At 43.7% G+C, this 25540-nt stretch overlaps 1 protein-coding gene across 2 annotated transcripts in view; it reads right to left on the bottom strand.

Moving 5' to 3' along the window:
* LOC118361743 (receptor activity-modifying protein 3-like) overlaps positions 1-24828 on the bottom strand; it is a 37223-nt gene extending 12395 nt beyond the window's left edge. The window contains exons 1-3 of one of the 2 annotated variants that reach the window (XM_052483746.1): positions 24538-24828; positions 887-916; positions 365-527 (exon numbers count right to left, since the gene is read on the bottom strand). In XM_052483746.1, the coding sequence (XP_052339706.1) occupies positions 365-527; positions 887-916; positions 24538-24589 (245 nt within the window). In that variant the 5' untranslated portion in view covers positions 24590-24828. Of the gene's footprint in view, positions 1-364; positions 528-886; positions 966-24537 lie in introns of those variants that run through there. The other variant, XM_035741923.2, reaches the window with a different exon arrangement.
* Positions 24829-25540: the final 712 nt, after the last annotated feature.

Below are 25540 nucleotides of genomic sequence, written 5' to 3'. Positions count from 1 at the left end.
ACAGTATTCCTTGATTCCTCCTACTGTGTGTCTTAATTGTTCTATTTAAAAAAAATACTTTTAGCAATTTATGTTTTGAACTTCCCCAAAATGTTGTATAACAATGTTAGTGCATTTCATCATTTTAATGGAAATGTGTTTTATTTTGGCTTCAAGTTCCAAATCTTAGACTGCATCCAAAAGCTAAAAGTTTACCAACTGGTGTAGTGGGATTACACAGGTTTTGCTTGCCGGATGTAATCCTACCTTTGCATTCTGACATGGATTAATATAACAGTTATACTGAGTGCCCTTAAGAACTGGGGCAGTGCATTTGATAGACGGACTCTTTGGCTTATTCTGATAAGACTGAAAGGGCTTTTACCTGATGAAGTGTGTTAAGTTGCACCAGTTCTGGGGATCCACGTGGTCCATCTTTCGCTTGAATTCCTCCCCACACACCTCCATCTCCCACAGTAGCTGGGTCTCGTTGCACAGAGCCACACTAGGCCTTCGTGGTATAGACTCAACATTGATATTCTCTGTGGCTGCAAGACATAAAAAGGTCAAAGTTAGAAGAATAAAAACACCACCTTTAATGTTCCACAGTAGTATTAGGGCTGTCTTCATTAGGGAACGCAACAGGAAAAAGTACTACACCTGAAAATGGGGTGTTTCTTAATGGGAGCCTAATGAACATACTGTAACTGAATCTATTGTTATTACAAATAGTGGCTATAACTTCTGGCACAGGGTAAGTCAGAAGTAAGGATTTTACATTTGACCAATTTTGCCTATTATTATTGGCACAAGTTTAAAGATGTAATTGTAAAAAGTAGAGCATTTGTAAGCCATGCTGCACAGTGTTTCATGTCTTCAGAAGGAGATGTAAGCTAAGCTTCCTTACCTGACGATCCTCTTGTCATCCAAGAGTTCACTGTCAAAGACAAAATCACACAGAAACATGAAACAGAGTTACTAGTCATGACAAGTCTCAGTGAAGCTTGATTACATTTAGAACCATCATTAAATGCTGTTGACAAAACACAACTGAAACCTATGTGGAACTTTTAACATAAAACTTACCATTTTGACCAGGTGGCCATTAAATGTACAATTCCAAACACATCCTGACAACAACAAAAAATAAATGAATCCTCAGTTCATGTAACTGTGGTTTGAGCATGGCTGACTAAAATGATGCTGAGAATAACAGTCATTAAGGAGTTTTCTGGTACAAATGCCAAGCTGTCAGATGTTGTTGCTGCTGGGTTATTATAATGTTGAAGCTGAGGAGAGGTCAATCGCTAGTACTCTTTTCACATTATTGTGTCGACCTGAACCAAACCGTGCTGGTAAAGATATTTAGAACTTAAAGGGAACACTAAAATAACACATCCTAGATCTGAATGAATGAAATATTCTTATTAAATACTTTATCTTTACATAGTTGAATGTGCTGACAACAAAATCACACACAAATTATCAGTGGGAATCAAATTTATCAACCCATGGAGGTCTGGATTTGGAGTCACACTCAAAATTAAAGTGGAAAACCACACTACAGGCTGATCCAAATTTGATGTAATGTCCTTAAAACAAGTCAAAATTAGGCTCAGTAGTGTGTGTGGCTTCCACGTGCCTGTATGACCTCCCTACAACGCCTGGGCATGCTTCTGATGAGGTGGAGGATGGTCTCCTGAGGGATCTCCTCCCAGACCTGGACTAAAGCATCCGCCAACTCCTGGACAGTCTGTGGTGCAATGTGGCGTTGGTGGATGGAGCGAGACATGATGTCCCAGATGTGCTCAATTGAATTCAGGTCTGGGGAACAGGCAGGCCAGTCCATTAACATCAATGCCTTTTTCTTGCAGGAACTGATGACACACTCCAGCCACATGAGGTCTAGCATTGTCTTGCATTAGGAGGAACCCAGGGCCAACCACACCAGCATATGGTCTCACAAGGGGTCTAAGGATCTCATCTCGGTACCTAATGGCAGTCAGGCTACCTCTGGTGAGCACATGGAGGGCTGTGCGGCCCCCCCAAAGAAATGCCACCCCACAACCGCCAAACCGGTCATGCTGGAGGATGTTGCACGCAGCAGAACGTTCTCCACAGCATCTCCAGACTCTGTCACGTCTGTCACATGTGCTCAGTGTGAACCTGCTTTCATCTGTGAAGAGCACAGGGCGCCAGTGGCGAATTTGCCAATCTTGGTGTTCTCTGGCAAATGCCAAACGTCCTGCACGGTGTTGGGCTGTAAGCACAACCCCCACCTGTGGACTTCGAGCCCTCATACCACCCTCATGGAATCTGTTTCTGACCGTTTGAGCAGACACATGCACATTTGTGGCCTGCTGAAGGTCATTTTGCAGGGCTTTGGCAGTGCTCCTCCTGCTCCTCCTTGCACAAAGGCGGAGGTAGCGGTCCTGCTGCTGGGTTGTTGCCCTCCTACGGCCTCCTCCACGTCTCCTGATGTACTGGCCTGTCTCCTGGTAGCGTCTCCATGCTCTGGACACTACGCTGACAGACACAGCAAACCTTATTGCCACAGCTCGCATTGATGTTCCATCCTGGATGAGCTGCACTACCTGAGCCACTTGTGTGGGTTGTAGACTCCGTCTCATGCTACCACTAGAGTGAAAGCACCGCCAGCATTCAAAAGTGACCAAAACATCAGCCAGGAAGCATAGGAACTGAGAAGTGGTCTGTGTTCACCACCTGCAGAATCACTCCTTTATTGGGGGTGTCTTGCTAATTGCCAATCATTTCCACCTGTGGTCTATTCCATTTGCACAACAGAATGTGAAATGTATTGTCAATCAGTGTTGCTTCCCAAGTGTACAGTTTGATTTCACAGAAGTGTGATTGACTTGGAGTTACATTGTGTTGTTTAAGTGTTCCCTTTATTTTTTTGAGCAGTGTAGATACTGTGAGTTTGCCCACAATTCGTCAATTTCTCCCTTAAGCGATTGGACATTGGAGAGCAGGATAGTTGGAAGCGGAATCTTTGTTTTGTTCCTTCTCAACCTCTCCCGCACCTCGCCTTTCCTGCCCCTCTTCCTCTTCCTACTTAATAGTCCTTCACCTAGGTTGTTTTGTCTCAGGATCTCTGCAGGTATGTCCCCTTTGATCTGTTCTCCCCAATGTGAGTTATTAAATTGTAAGAGTTTCTTCTGTAGCGGATGTGTGGTGCCGCCGACTTTCTCATAGATTCGCATCCTGTTTCAGATACCAGCAAAGGGAATCCAAGTAGGAGAATAATCCTCTGTACGCACTTCATGCCACTCTACCGTAGCCTAATCGGTAATCCGATGCAACATAAAACATTATTAAACTACTTAAAGCAAAGCAACAAAAACGGACAAGTTTAAACATAGAACAAGGACGCAGCAGGGCACAATTGGACAGGATAGGACAGGATAAGATAGGAACTTTTCTCTGAGCTTTTAGTGCAGTGTTTCTCAAACATCTCCTTGGGGAGCCTCAGATGTTTCACAATTCTGTTGTAACCCTGAACTAGCCCACATGATTTAACTAGACAAGGGCTTGATGATTAGCTGACATGTTTAATTAGGTGACAAAGTGGAAATCCACAACCCTCTGCACCATCAGACAACATACTCCAGAAGCACCTTCTGGTTGTGGGGAGATGGTACTTGTAGGACTCAGGAAGACCATAGCATTTCCCTTAGCCATCCTCTACACTAGCTCTGGGAATAGATCAAATACATGTGGCGGGAATCCCTGAGGAGAGGTTTGAGAAATGCTGCTTTCTACCACAGCACAGCACAGAGAGACAGAGAGGGAGGCAAGTCGATATGGCGCAGCGTGAAAACCCCAGTCCGACTCCATGCAGTGTCTGTTGTTTGGCGCTGGTGCTGGCACTGCCAAGTGTGGGACACACATAATCAATCTTCCATCCTCCGCCCTGACCCAGCTGCTTGTTTGCTTCAATAAGCCTGTGTAGCAATCCTGTTAAGTGGGACAGCTGTCCAAAACTGAAACACCACTGAAGGGCCTACTAGAGAATACACACGTAAACACACACACACTCACACTCTCGACTCATTCGTTTAATTTTCACCTCCGTCTTTCCTTGTCTCACTCTCCCACCATTATCTCCCTATTATAATTACAGTACCTTCATGATACCAGGCAGTAAAATGTTTGTTCTTGTTTTTTTCCAGTCTTAAGCCCCAATTCAAACAATCACAGATAATGGTAAACCTCACTGCAGGTTCACTTAGAATATATATGTTGTACCAGAGCTGCTAAGCACATTAAAACAGATATCTTCGTAGACTTTGTCATTGTTCTATATTGAATCGTAACCACAACTGTCCTTAATAAGAAACAGTCTAAGTATTCTGAGTGAACACACAGTTTTGATTTTTTCTTCATATGTGATTACAAAATCCATCCTGTTCAGTTCAGTCTCAACCAGGGGAGAACTGTTGTTGAGCAGCCAAGTTAAATTTAGCAATTTCTTCCTGCAGGATATGTGTTCAAAGCATAGAGGTCTGTGATTGCTAAGCCTGATAACTTCAAACAGTAGCAGGGCATGACGCGAATACAGGGTTGCGTCACATTTGTTTTTAATGCCAAACCTTCAATATTACCCCCCCCCCCCTTCCCCTTCCCCCTGCCAAACCTTTAATACTATTTGCATTCCCAGCCTGACATCAACGCCATGCTAAATATACTTTAGGTATTTCTGAGCACCTCCAAGTATCATGGTCTAATCCGCAACAATCTAGAAATCCAAAGGCTGCATTTTCGTGTCGCGTCGGGGACAACTGTAGCATTTTAGCTAACCTTCCCTAACCATTATTCTAAACATTACCCAATTCACCTAACCTGCTACATAAACTCATCTAACCATTTGTCGTTTAAGATCTTCCCTAACCGCCACCGTAAATGATCCCCTTAATTCTCCTGCAAGAGTCAACCTGGTCTGAGATAAATACGTGCACTACTATACGTCCGCCAAGAAGGCCTCCAAAATGTATGAAAAGTTATTTCATCCAATTCACATGCTATTGTACAACCAGGTAAGGCGTATCATATACTTTTCTCTCTGCTACCGCACGGCAAGTTGTACCGATGGACCAAGTCTGGAACCAACAGGACCCTGAACAGCTTCTACCCCCAAGCCATAAGACAGTTAAATAGCTACCCCGACTAACTATTTAGCAATCTGCATTGACCGTTTTTGCACTCATTACATGCGCTGCTGCTACTGTTTATTATACCTAGTTAGAGTGCCTTTAGAAAGTATACAGCCTGAATTCAAAATTGATTAAATATAGTTTTTTTCTCACCCATCTATGCACAATACCTCATAATGATGAGGTGAAAACATGTTTAAAGAAAATGTTGCACATTTATTGAAAATGAAGTTCAGAAATATAAGTATTCACAACCCTGAGTCAGTCATTTGTAGAAGCACCTTTGGCAGTGATTACAGTATTGGGTCTTTCTCGGTAAGTCTAAGAGCTTTCCACACCTGGATTGTGCAACATTTGCCCATTATACTTTTCAAAATTCTTCAAGATCTGTCAAATTGGTTGTTGAGCATTGCTAGACAAACATTTTCAGGTCTTGCCATAGATTTAAGTCAAAACTGTAACTCGGCCTCTCAGGAATATTCACTGTCTTCTTGGTAAGCAGCTCCAGTGTAGATTTGGCCTTGTGTTTTAGGTTATTATCCTTCTGAAAGGTAAATTAATCTCCCATTAATATCCCAGTGGTGGAAAGCTGAACACTGTTTTCCTGTGCTTAGCTCCAGTCAGTTTCATTTTTATGCTGAAAAACTCCCCAGTCCTTAACAATTATAAGCAGACCCATAACATGATGCAGCTATCAGTGTGCTTGAAAATATGGAGAGTGATACTCAGCAATGTGTTGTATTGAATTTGCCCCAAACATAACACGTTGTATTCAGAACAAAAAGGGAATTGCTTTGCCACATTTTTTTGCAGTATTGCTTTAGTGCCTTACTGCAAACCGGATGCATGTTTTTTAAATATTTTATTCTGTACAGGTTTCCTTCTTTTCACTCTGTCAATTAGGTTAGTATTGGAGTATCTGCAATGTTGTTGATCCATCCTCAGATTTCTCCTATCACAGCCATTAAACTCTGTAACTGTTTTAAAGTCACCATTGACCTCGTGGTGAAATCACTGAGTGGTTTCCTTCTTCTCTGACAACTGAGTTAGAATGGACGCCTGTATCTTTGTAGTGGCTGGGTGTATTGATACACCATTCAAAGTGTAGGTTATAACTTCACCATGCTCAAAGGGATATTCAATGTATGCTTTTTTTTATTTTTTACCCATCTACCAATAGGTGCAAGGCATTGGAAAACATCCATGGTCTTTTTGGTTTAATCTGTGTTAGAAATTCAGTGCTTGACTGAGGGACCTTACAGATAATTGTATGTGTGGGTTACAGAGATGAGGTAGTCATTCAAAAATCATGTTAAACACTATTATTAATGTGACTTGTTAAGCAAATCTTTACCTGAACTTATTTAGTCTTGCCATAACAAAGGGGTTGAATACTTATTGACAAGACATTTCAGCTTTAAATGTTTAATTAATTTGCAAACATTTCAAAATCATAATTCCACTTTGACATTGTGGGATATTGTGTGCAGGACAGTGATAAAAAAAATCTAAATTGGATCCATTTTAAATTCAAGCTGTAACACAACAAAATGTGGAAGAAGTCAAGGGGTGTGAATACTTTCCAAAGGCACTGCATACAGTATGTACATATCTACAGTACCTCAATTACCTTGTACTCCTGCACATCAACTCGGTACTGGTACACAGTGTATATAGCCAAGTTATCATTACTCATTGTGCATTTATTAGTTATTTATTACTACTTTATTATCATTACATGTTATTACCTTTCTATTATTTCTCTATTTGATTTCTTTCTGCATTGTTGGAAAGGACCTGTAAGTAAGCATTTAACTGTCAGTTTATGAAGTTTGTCACAAATAACATTTGATTTGAAATTTTATTTGATACTATATGTCCTCTAATTCGTATGATATTGTACGACCACTATTCCACTCATAATGCAGCCTAACGTAACGGAACGGAACATATCATACTAATGGAGTGTATAGATTTACGTACAGAATAATACAAATTGTCCATGAGACCATGTTGGCATCTAAAGACAAAAGGGCATTCGGCATCCCTTACACAGTACATCCCTTACACAGTACATCCCTTACACAGTACATCCCTTACACAGTGCATCCCTTACACAGTGCATCCCTTACACAGTGCATCCCTTACACAGTGCATCCCTTACACAGTGCATCCCTTACACAGTGCATCCCTTTCACAGTGCATCCCTTTCACAGTGCATCCCTTACACAGTGCATCCCTTACACAGTGCATCCCTTACACAGTGCATCCCTTACACAGTGCATCCCTTACACAGTGCATCCCTTACACAGTGCATCCCTTACACAGTGCATCCCTTACACAGTGCATCCCTTACACAGTGCATCCCTTACACAGTGCATCCCTTACACAGTGCATCCCTTTCACAGTGCATCCCTTTCACAGTGCATCCCTTTCCCATCCCTTACACAGTGCATCCCTTACACAGTGCATCCCTTACACAGTGCATCCCTTACACAGTGCATCCCTTTCACAGTGCATCCCTTTCACAGTGCATCCCTTACACAGTGCATCCCTTACACAGTGCATCCCTTACACAGTGCATCCCTTACACAGTGCATCCCTTACACAGTGCATCCCTTTCACAGTGCATCCCTTTCACAGTGCATCCCTTTCACAGTGCATCCCTTACACAGTGCATCCCTTACACAGTGCATCCCTTACACAGTGCATCCCTTTCACAGTGCATCCCTTACACAGTGCATCCCTTACACAGTGCATCCCTTACACAGTGCATCCCTTTCACAGTGCATCCCTTACACAGTGCATCCCTTACACAGTGCATCCCTTACACAGTGCATCCCTTACACAGTGCATCCCTTACACAGTGCATCCCTTACACAGTGCATCCCTTACACAGTGCATCCCTTACACAGTGCATCCCTTACACAGTGCATCCCTTACACAGTGCATCCCTTTCACAGTGCATCCCTTTCACAGTGCATCCCTTACACAGTGCATCCCTTACACAGTGCATCCCTTTCACAGTGCATCCCTTACACAGTGCATCCCTTACACAGTGCATCCCTTTCACAGTGCATCCCTTTCACAGTGCATCCCTTTCACAGTGCATCCCTTACACAGTGCATCCCTTACACAGTGCATCCCTTTCACAGTGCATCCCTTTCACAGTGCATCCCTTACACAGTGCATCCCTTACACAGTGCATCCCTTACACAGTGCATCCCTTACACAGTGCATCCCTTACACAGTGCATCCCTTTCACAGTGCATCCCTTACACAGTGCATCCCTTACACAGTGCATCCCTTTCACAGTGCATCCCTTACACAGTGCATCCCTTTCACAGTGCATCCCTTTCACAGTGCATCCCTTACACAGTGCATCCCTTACACAGTGCATCCCTTACACAGTGCATCCCTTACACAGTGCATCCCTTACACAGTGCATCCCTTTCACAGTGCATCCCTTACACAGTGCATCCCTTACACAGTGCATCCCTTACACAGTGCATCCCTTTCACAGTGCATCCCTTTCACAGTGCTCCCCCCACCATTGTATAGGTGGCTGACGGCTCTCTTTCCCCCTACCTGAAAGAGTTTCAATTGACAGATTTGGTTTCCAATTGGTCTGGAAATTGCTTTGGGGGCCTTTGCACCTCCCCTGAAATGTCTGGAAGGGAAACACGAATGACACTCAATGTCATGGAAACCACTGTAGCCCAAAAGTTTGGGAAAGCGAGACCCTTCTGAATTGATGTGCTATTTCACTCTTTCTCTCATGTGTCACACTTCAGTGATGTTTTTGCAAAGATACGTCAGGACCAAAATACAATCCAACAGTCGATCCAGTACGAGGTAGCTCTGAGTACACACCATGAAAAGGAAGTCTCTCTGATAAACCTACACTGCCACACTGAATCGTTGACGGCTGTTCTTGTGGAAAGTAGAAAAACAGTCTTATGGTGCCACTTTAAACCAACAAGTTATAAAGTCTTTATAGAGCATTCATAAGCACTTTATGGCCATTAAATATATGTTTCACATTAGGACAAGTCATACTACATAAAGGGTGATACATAAGGTCCTTACGTCTAGTGTTTTCCAAATGTGGCATAACCTATTTGCTACTTTGGCTGCATTCATCTTTACTGTAGCCTTGTATCCTCTCACTTGGCAATAGGATGACATGGTTTATGAGAAGCAGCAACTATAAAGCTGAAGTCTCACACTAAATAATAGGCGTCTCTTGATATTCATGGTTTACATTTCCACAGCAGTCACAGTGCCAAATATATCCATTAATTAATGGAGAAATTAGGCTTTTTTAAGCCTCCAGCTAGCAAGCCTTGTCTGTCTCTCTTCCACACTACAGGGATATCAGAAAGCTGAGAAATTCATTTGCATCCTGTCTCGAAAGAAAATAAACATTATTCTAGGGCAGGAAAAACTAAAATAGATATGGGCTATAAAAGAAGAGGCTGTTTTCAAATGGTAGAAACAGTATCGTAATTAGTTTCTTCCTAGCAACCACATAATCCATTTACAGTACCAGCAGTCTAAGAGAAGCCATGGAAGCCACTCCTCCAAGACCTAAAACATGCCAGGTTCAGCTAAAAATAGAATACAGCATAATGCCAAGTGCAGGGCCATCAAGCATAACACTTCCCATTAGGTTTCATCTTCATGGGGACATTGTTGAGACTCCGAAGTCTTGTCAATACCTCCCCACACCTCCATGTGCCTAATATAGTCCTGTGGTTGAAACACTTAAGACCTTGAAGGTAGAGAATGTCGACTAAAGCAGGAAATACAAAGGCTTCACCTTGTCGCATTGCCATGTTCATGAATTGCAAACCTGTCTGGCATATACATATTCATATTCTTTTACACAGATATCCACTTAAAGCTGAGTGTACGAGTGTGATGAAGTGGGGTGAAAAATGTAGCTACTGCAAAAATTGAGTACGTACTTTACATTTACATTTAAGTCATTTAGCAGACGCTCTTATCCAGAGCGACTTACAAATTGGTGCATTCACCTTATGACATCCAGTGGAACAGCCACTTTACAATAGTGCATCTAAATCTTTTAAAGGGGGGGGGGGGTGAGAAGGATTACTTTATCCTATCCTAGGTATTCCTTAAAGAGGTGGGGTTTCAGGTGTCTCCGGAAGGTGGTGATTGACTCAGCTGTCCTGGCGTCGTGAGGGAGTTTGTTCCACCATTGGGGGCCAGAGCAGCGAACAGTTTTGACTGGGCTGAGCGGGAACTGTACTTCCTCAGTGGTAGGGAGGCGAGCAGGCCAGAGGTGGATGAACGCAGTGCCCTTGTTTGGGTGTAGGGCCTGATCAGAGCCTGGAGGTACTGAGGTGCCGTTCCCCTCACAGCTCCGTAGGCAAGCACCATGGTCTTGTAGCGGATGCGAGCTTCAACTGGAAGCCAGTGGAGAGAGCGGAGGAGCGGGGTGACGTGAGAGAACTTGGGAAGGTTGAACACCAGACGGGCTGCGGCGTTCTGGATGAGTTGTAGGGGTTTAATGGCACAGGCAGGGAGCCCAGCCAACAGCGAGTTGCAGTAATCCAGACGGGAGATGACAAGTGCCTGGATTAGGACCTGCGCCGCTTCCTGTGTGAGGCAGGGTCGTACTCTGCGGATGTTGTAGAGCATGAACCTACAGGAACGGGCCACCGCCTTGATGTTAGTTGAGAACGACAGGGTGTTGTCCAGGATCACGCCAAGGTTCTTAGCGCTCTGGGAGGAGGACACAATGGAGTTGTCAACCGTGATGGCGAGATCATGGAACGGGCAGTCCTTCCCCGGGAGGAAGAGCAGCTCCGTCTTGCCGAGGTTCAGCTTGAGGTGGTGATCCGTCATCCACACTGATATGTCTGCCAGACATGCAAGATGCGATTCGCCACCTGGTCATCAGAAGGGGGAAAGGAGAAGATTAATTGTGTGTCGTCTGCATAGCAATGATAGGAGAGACCATGTGAGGTTATGACAGAGCCAAGTGACTTGGTGTATAGCGAGAATAGGAGAGGGCCTAGAACAGAGCCCTGGGGGACACCAGTGGTGAGAGCGCGTGGTGAGGAGACAGATTCTCGCCACGCCACCTGGTAGGAGCGACCTGTCAGGTAGGAAGCAATCCAAGCGTGGGCCGCGCCGGAGATGCCCAACTCGGAGAGGGTGGAGAGGAGGATCTGATGGTTCACAGTATCGAAGGCAGCCGATAGGTCTAGAAGGATGAGAGCAGAGGAGAGAGAGTTAGCTTTAGCAGTGCGGAGCGCCTCCGTGATACAGAGAAGAGCAGTCTCAGTTGAATGACTAGTCTTGAAACCTGACTGATTTGGATCAAGAAGGTCATTCTGAGAGAGATAGCGGGAGAGCTGGCCAAGGACGGCACGTTCAAGAGTTTTGGAGAGAAAAGAAAGAAGGGATACTGGTCTGTAGTTGTTGAAGGAGGGATCGAGTGTAGGTTTTTTCAGAAGGGGTGCAACTCTCGCGAAGACGGAAGGGATGAGTTGAGTGATGAGCGAGGTGAGGTAAGGGAGAAGGTCTCCGGAAATGGTCTGGAGAAGAGAGGAGGGGATAGGGTCAAGCGGGCAGGTTGTTGGGCGGCCCGCCGTCACAAGACGCGAGATTTCATCTGGAGAGAGAGGGGAGAAAGAGGTCAGAGCACAGGGTAGGGCAGTGTGAGCAGAACCAGCGGTGTCGTTTGACTTAGCAAACGAGGATCGGATGTCGTCGACCTTCTTTTCAAAATGGTTGACAAAGTCATCTGCAGAGAGGGAGGAGGGGGAGGGGAGGAGGATTCAGGAGGGAGGAGAAGGTGGCAAAGAGCTTCCTAGGGTTAGAGGCAGATGCTTGAAATTTAGAGTGGTAGAAAGTGGCTTTAGCAGCAGAGACAGAGGAGGAAAATGTAGAGAGGAGGGAGTGAAAGGATGCCAGGTCCGCAGGGAGGCGAGTTTTCCTCCATTACCGCTCGGCTGCCCGGAGCCCTGTTCTGTGAGCTCGCAATGAGTCGTCGAGCCACGGAGCGGGAGGGGAGGCCGCGGCCACGCGGTGTGGAGCGTTTGTATGGTCTGTGCAGAGAGGAGAGAACAGGGATAGACAGACACATAGTTGACAGGCTACAGAAGAGGCTACGCTAATGCAAGGAGATTGGAATGACAAGTGGACTACACGTCTCGAATGTTCAGAAAGTTAAGCTTACGTAGCAAGAATCTTATTGACTAAAATGATTAAAATGATACAGTACTGCTGAAGTAGGCTAGCTGGCAGTGGCTGCGTTGTTGACTTTGTAGGCTAGCTGCCAGTGGCTGCGTTGTTGACACTACACTAATCAAGTCGTTCCGTTGAGTGTAATAGTTTCTACAGTGCTGCTATTCGGGGGCTAGCTGGCTAGCTAGCAGTGTTGATTACGTTACGTTGCGTTAAAAGAACGACAATAGCTGGCTAGCTAACCTAGAAAATCGCTCTAGACTACACAATTATCTTTGATACACAGACGGCTATGTAGCTAGCTATGTAGCTAGCTACGATCAAACAAATCAAACCGTTGTGCTGTAATGAAATGAAATGAAAATGTGATACTACCTGTGGAGCGAAGCGGAATGCGACCGGGTTGTTGAGTGCGGAAGTTCTATTCAGCAGACGTTGGCTAGCTGTTGGCTAGCTAGCAGTGTCTCCTACGTTAAGGACGACAAATAGCTGGCTAGCTAACCTCGGTAAATTAAGATAATCACTCTAAGACTACACGCTCTAAACTACACAATTATCTTGGATACGAAGACAGCAAAGACAACTATGTAGCTAGCTAACACTACACTAATCAAGTCGTTCAGTTGAGTGTAATAGTTTCTACAGTGCTGCTATTCGGTAGACGGTGGACGTTTGCTAGCTGGCTAGCTGCTGGGCAGATAGCAGTGTAGACTACGTTAGGACGACGAAATACGAAGTTGCAATAGAAGTGCTGACTGTTTCACTTTGTTGTCCTCTTTCTTTTCCTTTTTCTTCTGTCCTTCTTTTGTCACTTCTTTTGCCACTACGTACTGTAGTGGGGCTTAGGCGGGCTAACTGTTTGAGCTTCCGATCATCTTTATGTGAAGTAATATGATGTAATGGGTCTGTGTTCGGAAAATGGGAGGCAAGGAAAGAACAGATACTGTAGATTCTAGCACATTCACGTTGACTGACAAACCAGAAGGGATCCCATTAGAAATACCTCATAATATTTGCCTGCCCTGTTACTACTAATACACTATACATCTAGAAAAACAGTAATGGGCACATTACAGATGGAGGGGGGGGGGGTTGTGACATGACATGACGTCATTATGGTATGTTTGTCTCCATCCTTCTTGATTAGCTTCCTTGTTAAAAGCCGAGGAACGTTAAATTGGAGACATTTCCCAGAGACCATGACCAGGCTTAATTAAAAGTGCTAATTTCTCAAATGTGATAGTTCTAATCTCCCAGCCATTTCATTGAGGCTGCTTGAGGTTAACACAGGGCCAGACCCCGAATGTAATCAGAAAAGTACCAGTCTGTACTCTGCCATCTACTGTATCTGTACGGGTCAAGACGTCATTCTTCGCTGGGCCCTGGAGTCGAGGACACTTACTCACCCTGCCAAGTACAGCTCCGGCTGTTTAAAAAAGAAAAAAGGACAACACCACTGCTGCTCCTTCCCTTGGCTGTATGGCTGTTTGTCTGCAGAGAGGAAGGCTCTTTGGCTCCATCTCAACTCACTGTATGCTTCTGTTGGTGCTTAACGACATCACTACTAATGTTGACCTATCGCTTTTCTATTACTCTGAAGTTGAGCTGGAGAATTGTGCATTTGTTTTTGCTCAAGCTCTGTGGCTGAACAACAAATCTAAAGATCAATGAATACAAACTGTCTACTGGGATACATGGGGAGATGTCATAGCGAGAGAGAGAGAGAGAGAGAGAGAGACATATACTGTAGACCTATTTTCTTAAGATAGATGTGGGTGTATAGTAGGACTACATGGTTATAATCTTCTCTCTTTAACAATCCTTCACATTCAAACCAGTCTTCTGGTTCCACAATGAATACACGAGGCCAGTAGAATGAGCTCATTGAAGTTCATTTCCAACGGGAGCCTTTATTTAAACAGATATCATATTAGAATACAGATGGTCCGGGTATATAATAATTAAAGGGTACGTCTAGCGATTTATTTTGGTTGGTAATATTGACATTGCGGCCCTCAAAGCCTTCATCCAAAGCATAGAAGCCATTACTGCAGGAAAAACTGAAGTAGTCTGATCTCAACAATGCTATTGTCCAAATATCTGTCATTAACTGTGATTTTATAAATTGACTCTCACCACAAGGGCAGAAATAAGCATGTTCCACTTGTCACAGCGACAATTGGAGGATGTAAGTGTGATACTAACAACTGGCCAAGGTTCCCCAAGGTTCTTCTACTATCTATTTGAAGCTTGTCTGTCACTTCTTAAAGTACAAACCGCCTCCTGCTAAGGCTGTACTATAAAGGTTAAAAAGGCAGCCATCTAGTGCTGGCCATGTTGGGATAGATAGAGAAACTCTATATTGCTGTGTTTACACAGGCAGCCCAATTCTGATCTTTTTACATTTACATTTACATTTAAGTCATTTAGCAGACGCTCTTATCCAGAGCGACTTACAAATTGGTGCATTCACCTTATGACATCCAGTGGAACAGCCACTTTACAATAGTGCATCTAAATCTTTTATATTATTTTTATTATTGTCAAAAGATCTGATCTAATCGGTCAAAATACTAGTTAGTGGCAAAAAGTCTGAATTGGGCTGCTTGTGTAAATGCACCCTTTGTGGATCAGGATTGAAATCTCTTGCAATCCATGTATCAATCATTACTGAGAATGAGGGGGGGATCTGATGGGGGAAAAAACAAATGGCACTAGCTTGCGTTTCGCATATCTGATACCTATCAGATTTTTCCAGAATATGTAAGAAAGTTCCACATTTCTTCTCATGTGGTTCTCCATCCTGAAGTGTTTTTTTGTGTGTGTGGCTATTTTAGAGGCTATATCAGTGTGGTCAAGCAAATCTGATAAGGGTCACATGTAAAACTGCGTGTGGACAGTGGCTGCGTTTACACAGGCAGCCCAATTCTCATATTTTGCCCAATATTGCAAAACATCTTATTTATGTTATGTACTTAGCTTTCTGTTGCCTTACTAAGCTGAATACTTTGGATAAAAAGTGTCATACAATATTATTATCATCATCATCATGAGGTTGATACATTTTTGAAGTCGAAAAATTTCAAAGTGGAAATTACAAACTTCAGAAGCCTTTTTTAAAACTCAAATACACTACAGATATCATGCAGCAAGGTGATCAAATTAAGATCCTACATCTGTATGTAGACACTGGTATTGTGACACTGGTATTGTGACACTGGTATTGTGCTGGAGATAATGAAAATGAGATTGAAGAGTGGTGGAGTTGCCCTTTAAGTACTTTTCTGTGTCTAAAGTCACATACTTTAAAAAGCAATACATTTTCATTGCCACGGTATTGTGTATGGAGCCCTAATGGGGGAGTATTACAAAAAAAAGAATACGCTACCAGAGTGGTGTAGCAATGTTACCAGGCCTGTCTTAGTTATTGCACTTGGGAGAATGAGGGCTGGATCCCGTCAAGAGAACGTTGACATTATTTCTGCTAAGATGTTTTTTTAAATTGTGGGTTATTTGCCACATAACTAGATTAGAACAATCTGGTCTCTGTTACAACCAGGTAAAGATGCTTTTCCCATGGTGAGATGAAGACATCATGGTAAATACATATGTTGTTTTATCCTTATACAAGCAGTATATAACCTGACCTTAAAAGACATCATAAAGACATCATTGCAACCAGTTTTGCCCACTGATTAGATACAAAACCCATTGCTGCAAAAGATTATATAACTAATTAAAGACAAACAGTAAAAAAAAAACTCCAACAGGCAATGTGATCATCATCTTCTTAGATGATCTTACACCTAAAACAGGATTGGATCAAAGCACTTTGATTATTTTTCTCAGACACAACGAATCCCTTCGACAACATAATTCATATGGGGGAAGACAGGCATCAGCCCAAATAGAAAATGTACCTCTGAGCATGGTGGGCGTGATCTTTGAAGTCAACGCAATCAAATTTACTAAAATGAAACTGGGCAGACATGACCACATGTAATGACTTAACACCAAATTCCCTTGAAGGCCCCCAGTCATTCGTCTAAAACTCAGTCACCTAAATAATGAACAGAATTACATTTTTTAAATATAATTCTTAGTTGCTAACTGCTAATACATACATCCCATTTATCCCAGAAGCTCTGAAATATTTGCCCACCTTGTGCCTGACTTCAGCTTAGACTGGGGGGATGAAACACTAAGTGGACCAATGGACAAAAGCTCAAGATTACATTGATGTTGTGGTGACTTGGCACAACACTCTCAATCCGAGGTCTGAGGGGAAGGTTCCATGTGGGATTGTGACACTGGCCCTGGGGGATTGGACAAAAAAAGGAGGGGAAAAGGCGACTGAGGAAAAGCGGACAAGGCACTCCGCACTTGGCAAACAAAAGCAGGAAGGGGTTGTCATGGGTGGCCAAGATGAAGAGAGACAGAAATAAATGCTGCATAGCCTGAGGAAAGAGAGAACCTGAATTAAATCATGTGAGGGATGGTCACTCCATGGAGGGACTTTCCAAAGAGGCTATAGCATTAACCCATTCCAACGGTTCGGAGAGGAAAGTTACTGTGGGGAGTGTGGACAACGGGACACGTGTAAACAGATGTCTCAATCTAAATCTGACAAAATATTTGATGTGTTTTTTCTCTATTTTAGCTTAAAAGCATGTTTTTATTCACATAATGATCATTTCCCTCTAACATCTAGTACTTGTCTGGGTTGGAAGTGTTCTGAGAATGTTCCATTTGTCAAAGTTGCTTGAACGTGATGAGGATATTTCTGGAACATAATACTGGACAATCACTGCTGAAGATACAATGGGCATGTGTCATCACTAGGGACAGTCAATATTACCAATGCAGACTGTTAGTTACAGATAACGAATCTTAAGATGACGACGTGGTGAATTGGCTGGAGCTGAAGCGTCTGAGCCATGAAATTCCAATACGGGGAAAGAAAGAAAAAACAGTGGGGAAAAGTCACTGAGGCATTTCGTTGATTGTCCCTGCTCACAACTTCAAGCCAACTATTTAATTCATGAAAAAAATGAAAGAATATCCTGCAGCCTCTTTCTTCCTTCAGTTCTCTCAAAACACATACAATTTAGGACAGATATTTTTACAAACACTGGCATTGCATGGCAGTCTATTGGCACATGATCTTCAGTAAGTTGATTAATACATTTAATACCATTGGCATTCTAGCAGTTGCATTAAATCCAGCAACAAGGGGCCGAAAGAAACTACTAATAATTAAAACAGTTTAGCTTGGCAAGGTTATGGTTTCCCTGAGAACCAGCATCAATATACACTCATTTGGCAGTTTATTAGGTACGCCACCCCGTTCACAAAAAAATGGTTAGCTCCTACAGACAGTGTGTCACGTGGCCGTGGCTTACAATATAAAGCAGGCAGACAGGCATCGAAAGATTCAGTTACTGTTTGATTGAACGTTAGAATGGGAAAAACGATGGACCTAAGCGACTTTGAGCGTGGTATGATTGTCGGTGCCAGGCGCGCCGGTTCCAGTATCTCAGAAACGGCCGGCCTCTGGGATTTTCATACAGGACATTGTCTAGGGTTTACCGAGAATGGAGCGACAACCAACCAAAAAACATCACATCAGCGGCAGTTCTGTGGGAAAAAACAGCTCGTGGATGAGAGGTCAAAGGACTGTCTCATCAGAGGTCGACCAACTATGATACCGACGTCATTTCCGGTCACAACTTGCAGGCTTGTTTTCGAGTTGCTGTGCGTTTTGTTGCCAACCTATTTTGCTGCCTGACAACTTTACGGTTTTCACTTTTTAATTACCGTTCTTATATTTATTTATTTTTTCCTCAACTTTTTCACTCCGGACGCTTTATCTGGACACGATTCGTCAGGACCTCCAACAGCCGAAGCTAAGTAGTAACATTAACATGATGCCTTCTAATTGTAGTCGCTGTACTCGCCTTACGGCGAGGATAGCTGTGCTACAAGCCCAGCTTCAGACGCAATCGTTAGGCAAGGGTAATTTCAGCGTAGGAAAGGATGAAACAGCGTCTGTGCCACCAGTAAGTACAGATAGTAGTATAAATCCCGTGGCACGGTCCCCGCAGCCGGACAACTTTCTCACGGTTTCTGGAAGGAAATGCTGTAGGAAAGCTCAACCGGTGTCGCTCATTCAGCCGACAGAAACTTTCAACCGGTTTTCCCCATTAAGCAGCAGGTCGGAGTCAGAGGCCGAGTCTTCTCTGGTCTCTACTCCTCCCGTTACGGGGTCTGAGACGCCGAAGCTTCCCACCATTAGCTCTGACAAATTGAAAACTCTAGTCATTGGCGACTCCATTACCCTCAGTATTAGACTTAAAACGAATCATCCAGCGATCATACACTGTTTACCAGGGGGCAGGGCTACCGACGTTAAGGCTAATCTGAAGATGAGATATGGGACCAGGGACGATGAGGTACCGGTAGTGGCTGAAGAAAGCCAGAAAGAGCTTGCCTTGGAGTCTTGTTCTCAGCACACGCTGTGCACGCGGTGGTGAAGGCAGAGACGTCAGGAACCATTGTGGGCCACCAGAAACGTTGTCAGAGGAATGCTAGGGTCCAGCGGGAACCTGGATGACAGGTCAGCTTGGAGGAATGAGCCCATTCCAGGACCCGGGGACGGACTGAGTTAGAGACAAATAGCCGGTTAGTCGGGCCCCCTTCAGGTCCATGCTGGGAACATTGTGCCTTGCAAACCAGGGTCTTAATCCCCCAACCCACTGAGGCTGCAAGGCATGAGGTAGGGAGAATGCTTTCGGAGACTGAGGGTGTGGCAGAGGAACTGTATAGGAGGGAGAGGGTGACTCGATTCACATTTTTTGGACCTTGGGCGGTAGGAAATGGTGAAGTTGACTCTTGTAAACAAGAGAGCCCACCGGGCCTGCCTGGAGTTAAGGCGCTTGGCTGTATGAAGATATTCCACAGTTTTATGGTTGATCCAGACCAATAATGGCTGTTCTACTCCTTCCAGCCAGTGCCTCCACTCTTCCAACACCATCTTGACCGCCAGGAGTTCTCGGTTGTCTACGCCGTAGTTCCTCTCTGCAGGATTTAGACGATGGGGCAGGAAGGCACAGGGAGGAAGCTTTTGGTCCTGGGCAGATCGCTGGGACAGGATGGCCCCCACTCCAATGTCAGAAGCGTCAACCTATATCACAAATTGACGGAACAGGTCCGGATGGATGAGGGTGGGTGCTGTGGTGAACCAATGCTTCAGGTCCACAAAGGCTCTGTTGACAGCTGGAGACCACGTGAATGGTACTTTGGGAGAGGTGAGTGCAGAGAGAGGGGTCACCAGGGCCCCAAATGAAACGGCAGTAGAAGTTAGTGAAACCCAGGAAACATTGTAACTGCACCCTGGATATAGGTTGAGACCAATCTACCACTGCTTTCACTTTTCCAGGATCATTTGGACATTTCCCTCAGCGATGACATATCCCAGAAAGGAGATTGTCGAGCGGTGGAACTCACACTTCTCGGCTTTCATGAACAATTGGTTCTCCAGGAGGTTCTGAAGGACCTGTCTGACATGAAGAACATGTTCTTGGGCAGACCGGGAAAACAAACAGGATGTCCTCAAGGTAGACAAACCCAAAACGGTTTAGCATGCCTCGGAGCACATCGTTTACCAGAGCCTGGAAGACAGCAGAGGCGTTGGTGAGCCCAAACGTCATGACCTGGTACTCATAATGTCCGCTGGCTGTGTTGAATGCTGTCTTCCACTCATCTCCTTCGTGTATCCGAACCAGATGATAGGCATTCCAAAGATCTAGCTTGCAAAAAATGGTGGCCCCTGGATAGGTTCAAATGCTGAGGAGAGGTAGGGGGTAACGATTCTTAATCGTAATGTCATTCAGACCTCGGTAGTCAATGCATGGATGCAGTGTCTTGTCCTTCTTCTCCACAAAGAAAAACCCTGCGCCGGCAAGAGATGCAGACGGACAGACGCCTCCAGTAGCCAAAGAATCCTCAATGTACTCCTCCATGGCCTTGGTCTCCGGCCCAGATAGAGAATACAGCCAACCATGAGGTGGTGTGGTGCCTGGGAGGAGATCAATGGCCCAATCATAAGGACGGTGCGGGGGAAGAGAAGTAGCATGTGCCTTACTGAAAACTTCCAGGAGGTCATGGTATTCAGTGGGAATGGCACCGACATCCAAAGCCTTGCAAAATGGGCTCAAACCCAGGACGGAGCTCATGGTCCAGTCAATAACAGGGTTGTGTTTTTGAGCCAGGAAAATCCCAAGACATCAGGAACATGGGGAGATGCAATGAGGAGGAACTGTATGGTCTCCCTGTGGTTTCCTGAAATCCATATATGAACGGGCACTGTACTATAGGTGACTCTTCCAATTGAACGGCCGTCCACTGCCCTTGCATCCATGGGGACAGAGAGGGATTGAGTGGGAATGCTAAGTTCAGAAACAATAATTAGCATCCATAAAACTTTCAGCCGCAGAGTCAGTCCATGGAGGAAGGTGTCGAACAGAGCCCCCGGATTCCAGGAACTCTCGGCGATCAATGTGCGGAAATCTACTGTGTAGTCTGCCACACTACGGGAGTTCTGATGTACCTGCAGTAGTTTGAACCGCCTACCTCCCGGGCAGCATAAACCAGGTCAGAGTCCAAACAGTACCAGAGTACTAGAAACAAACTGGGAAAGATAGGAGAATGAAAAAACCGCTGGCTGACTTGGCAAACAAGACGAACTGGAACAGAGAGACTGGAAACAGGGATATATACACCGGGGATAATAAGCGACACCTGGAGGGGGTGGAGACAATCACAAGGACAGGTGAACCAGATCAGGGTGTGAATGACTTCCTGCTTACAAACATCAACTATACTCCTTGAGGTATGCCTAGCATTGCCTACATTGAGAAGGCGGAAATCCTGGTTGATTTGAATGTTGTTCTTGGTTTCTGTGAGCAGGCAGTCATCCCACTGTCAATGATGACATCATATTGCTGAGTGCCTACCTATCGTCAACACAGCACTTCTGCTTTCATACTTACTTTTCGCAATGCATCTAGGATAAGTTCAGAAGAGGGGAGAGTCATGGATAAAGCTTCACTGACTGTGAAAAGCATTCATTCACACCAGTTTCATAGGATTTGTTGTTAGGGTAGTGGCAAATTGAAGTTGCTAGGATTTCTTGTTAAATTAAGGTTTTATTTAGATTTTCTCCCAATCTTATTTCTAAGACATTCAATTCCAGAAACATATTATTATTTATTATTTTGTTCTACCTTGTTATTTTTTGTTTTACGTTGTTATTGATTAGGGCATTGTGCGGAGCTTGTAATAAAGGAATTTCACTGTACTTGAGCACGTGACACTAAAACTTGAACTTGAAACTAGTAAATCACAGCACAAGAGTTAAGTAATGGAAAGTTATGAATCTGTCAACTGTGCTCATTTGCCAAATCTGTCTCAGTGCCAATTACCCTTGCCATACAGGAGGGCGACCCACTGCCAAAGATAACCTTTGCCATGCAGGAGAGCAGCCCACTGCCAAAGATGACCTTTGCCATGCAGGAGAGCAGCCCACTGCCAAAGTGTCTCTGTGACCTGCTGTGTGTAGGCAGAGAAACAGATAGAAGTGTGTGCGTGTGTGCGTGTGTGTGTGTGAGAGAGAGTGAGAGACAGAGAGATAACGTGAGAGAAGAGTTTGAAATCAGGCAGAGAAAACACTGCATGCCTTTCCATAGGAACTCAACGTTCAACTTGCATGAAAACGTACTCAGCACAGCACCCCATTTAAGTACTTAAAACCCATATGGAGGTGTGAAAGATGGCATTGAGGGTTCACCTCAGTTTCAAATCATACTGACAGTACTCTTCCAGACACCCACATAATCCAAGAAAGCATACCCCACTACCACATTACACAGACACACTCCATTTAAGCAAAACCTGGATTTATTCCTGGCCTACATATTCAAACTACTGTATCAGTAAGCAGACAACAATAATGCTAAACGTGTCTGCTTATTGAGAGATATGAGAACAGTATGTGTTCCTTGCTTATTTTCAGGAGTGCGAGAGGAAAGCCACGGCAGAGCTGTTGCGCACACACACGCAGACAGGCAGGTAGGCAAAAACACACACACACACACACAGCACTCTGCTTTCTACACTATCCTTGGCTGATCTACAACACTGTTCAAACTCTGCTCTCTTGCAGTGACAGTGGGAAGCCAAGCCAGAGGCCTGGATTCCTACTCTGCCCTCTTGCTGTAACAGTGGGAAGCCAAGCCAGAGGCCTGAGTTCCAACTGGGGGTTTGACTCATCAGCACTATTACATTATCGGAGGCGGTGACCCATTAACAGTGCACGATCTCAGCACTATTACATTATCGGAGGCAGTGACCCACTAACAGAGCATGATATTGATTGAGTGCCTACTCAAGATGGAAGACACTGCTCATGCAAAATACAGGAGCCATTTTGAAAACCTGGACAACCTACAGAACTGAGATTTAGGTAGAGTACGTTGACAATGTGGTACTTTGCCTCAGTACCGGCATGAGTCTATATACAGCTCCAGCTGGGGACTTCATAACTTTCCAGGGGCCAAGTTCATGAGCCCACGGAGTGTATGAAAATGTTACGAGGTCAATGAAAGATGAATACAGCTTTGTACAGGGTTTTCACAGCTGTTGAGAGGGCAGCTAAAAGAAGAGGCCTTTTAGTGAATCCACATAAGGAAACATACAAGACTTCTGAAACATATAACTACTAGCAAGTCTCTATTACCACTGGTCTGGCTGCTAGTACCAACCAAATGTAGACGTATAGCAGTAGAATTGTATTACAGAGATGTTTTTGAGCACTATACTGGAAGCAGCTGTGGCTGATGAGCCCAAGGCATTTTCCTTGGTTATGGAATTCCGATGCCCCTTTATCACCATTATTATCTGCTAATTCAAGTAGACCGACCTTACTCAGTGGAGCAGTGCTGCTTGTACTTCAGCTCTGATCTAATTACATAATCTTCCTAAAATACATTTTACAACAAATAAATCATAGCTCCCCCTGTGCTCCAGACAGTTGTTGAGGATATTATGTGTGCATGTAAGATGTTCCATTTGGGTTGTAAATCTCAGAACCTTTGCATTTTCCACTGGCCACTGGCTATTTCGCTGTGCACATAGCCTACATGGCAGTTATCCAGGAGAGTTCTGGACAGTTTTGGGGACTTTAGTATATCCCTCATCCATAATCTTTGGGCCTCAGCTCTCTCTTAATCTCTTGGGTATTCTGAGATGGGGTTCCTGCCTCTTCCTGATGAGAGAACCAGAAAAAAATCCTCCCTAAAAAGAAATCATCTTGGGTCCGGGACAATAAAGTCCGATTTTTCATTGCACATTCTATAGGGTCCAAGTCCATGTAGACGATATGTTACCAAAAATAAACATGAACTTGGGATAAGTGAAGATATCATTTTGAAAAGATAATAAAAAATGTTAATGATTGCATATCATTATAGACAATCATAACGCTGAATACCCCCTTACAATGACAGGTAGGCCATCATTGTAAATAAGAATTTGTTTTTAACTGACTTGCCTAGTTAAAGGTTAAATAAAACATAAAAATGTAAATACATTTCATTTCAATGGACATCCAACATCATCATCCCTTTAAGACCCACGTTTTCATGAATTTACATGAAAAGCATACTGGTATGGAGATTCTTACATTGTTTTATAAATTCTTATGGTATTTTAGCATACAGTCTTTTACTTAGCCACCAGGGTAAATAGACAGTGGTGTTCATTTGGCGATTGACTATATGTTATCAAATATATTATGAAATCATATCGAATTGTGGAAGTCATTGATCAAGATGGATTTGATTTCATATTTTTATTAGCCTTTTTAAAGATGATAGGCCATGCAACTTAAATATCTTATTGGCTATGGAATGAACACTGAAGCAAAAGGATCTGAGAATTATTGAGAGTGTTAATAATATGTTGTTATGCATTTTTTCGATTATAAGATTCAATTTCAGACAGTACAACACAAAAAAAATCATTAATAAATAATATATTTGAATAATCTAGAACACTATCCAATCGACTACTAATAGCCTATACAATAAAACACAAAAATACTCACCCAAAATTCCAACCACTAAAAGTTTAAACACAGCCAACGCATTTGTATCCATCACGTTGAGAATAACAATCCCCCACACGATTCGGATTCTTTCAATGAAATCTCAACTGGGTGATAAATGTCTGTAGCAAACCATTATTATCCAAACTCAATTAAAGCACGCGCGCGCGCAACTTCTTTCATAGTTCATGAGTCAAATTTAGAACTCCGCAATACGTCCTCAAATCAGGCACTGAACCTCCACATTGGATGCGCGTCCTCGGTGTTCTTGCCTCACTGTCCTTGTGCAAGCTTGCCTGCACATCTCGTTGCTAAAATGACTTCTGCGCTCTAGCATCCTATCAGAGGGGGGAGAAAGGAGGGGAGATAGAGCGTCCCCTTCGTCTCCGTTCCTATCTCCTTCCATATGCAGGAAACCATTATGAAATGGACAATTTAATATGAATGATAACGATGTTATTGAATGACACGTGCATATTAAAGGTCCAATGCAGTCGTTTTTATCAAAATATCAAATAATATCTGTGTAACAATTAAGTACCTTACTGTGATTGTTTTCTATTCAAATTGTCAAAAAGAATCAAAAGTAGCATCTTAGCAAAGAGCAATTTCTCAAGCAAGAATTGTGCTAGTCAGGGAGTAGGGAGGGGAAGACTGAAAACTTGCTGTTATTGGCAGAGAGGTTTGGAACTCTCTTTCTTATTGTTCTCTTAACTAATTTACTACCAGGTGATGTCACCAAGCAGGCCAATACTCCATCCCACCCAAACAGGCTGAAATTTCAGGCAGTCTTTTCAAACAGCTCTTGCACTAAAAGGGCATTATCATAATTTTCAAAATGTCTCAGTATTATTCCAACCTCATAGTGTGGAAATATATATATAATAAAGGAAAATCACGTTTTTTTGCACTGGTCCTTAACATGTCTACTAGACTATTTGTTTAGCTGTATACTTTACAGATTTTGCATTAAACAATCTAAATAACCTATATCTATTTGTTA

Source organism: Oncorhynchus keta, chromosome 28 (assembly GCF_023373465.1).
Source record: "Oncorhynchus keta strain PuntledgeMale-10-30-2019 chromosome 28, Oket_V2, whole genome shotgun sequence".
Classification (NCBI taxonomy): domain Eukaryota; kingdom Metazoa; phylum Chordata; class Actinopteri; order Salmoniformes; family Salmonidae; genus Oncorhynchus; species Oncorhynchus keta.
The sequence above is the reverse complement of the archived record's forward strand: the minus strand, read 5'-3'. Positions and strand labels throughout refer to the sequence as shown.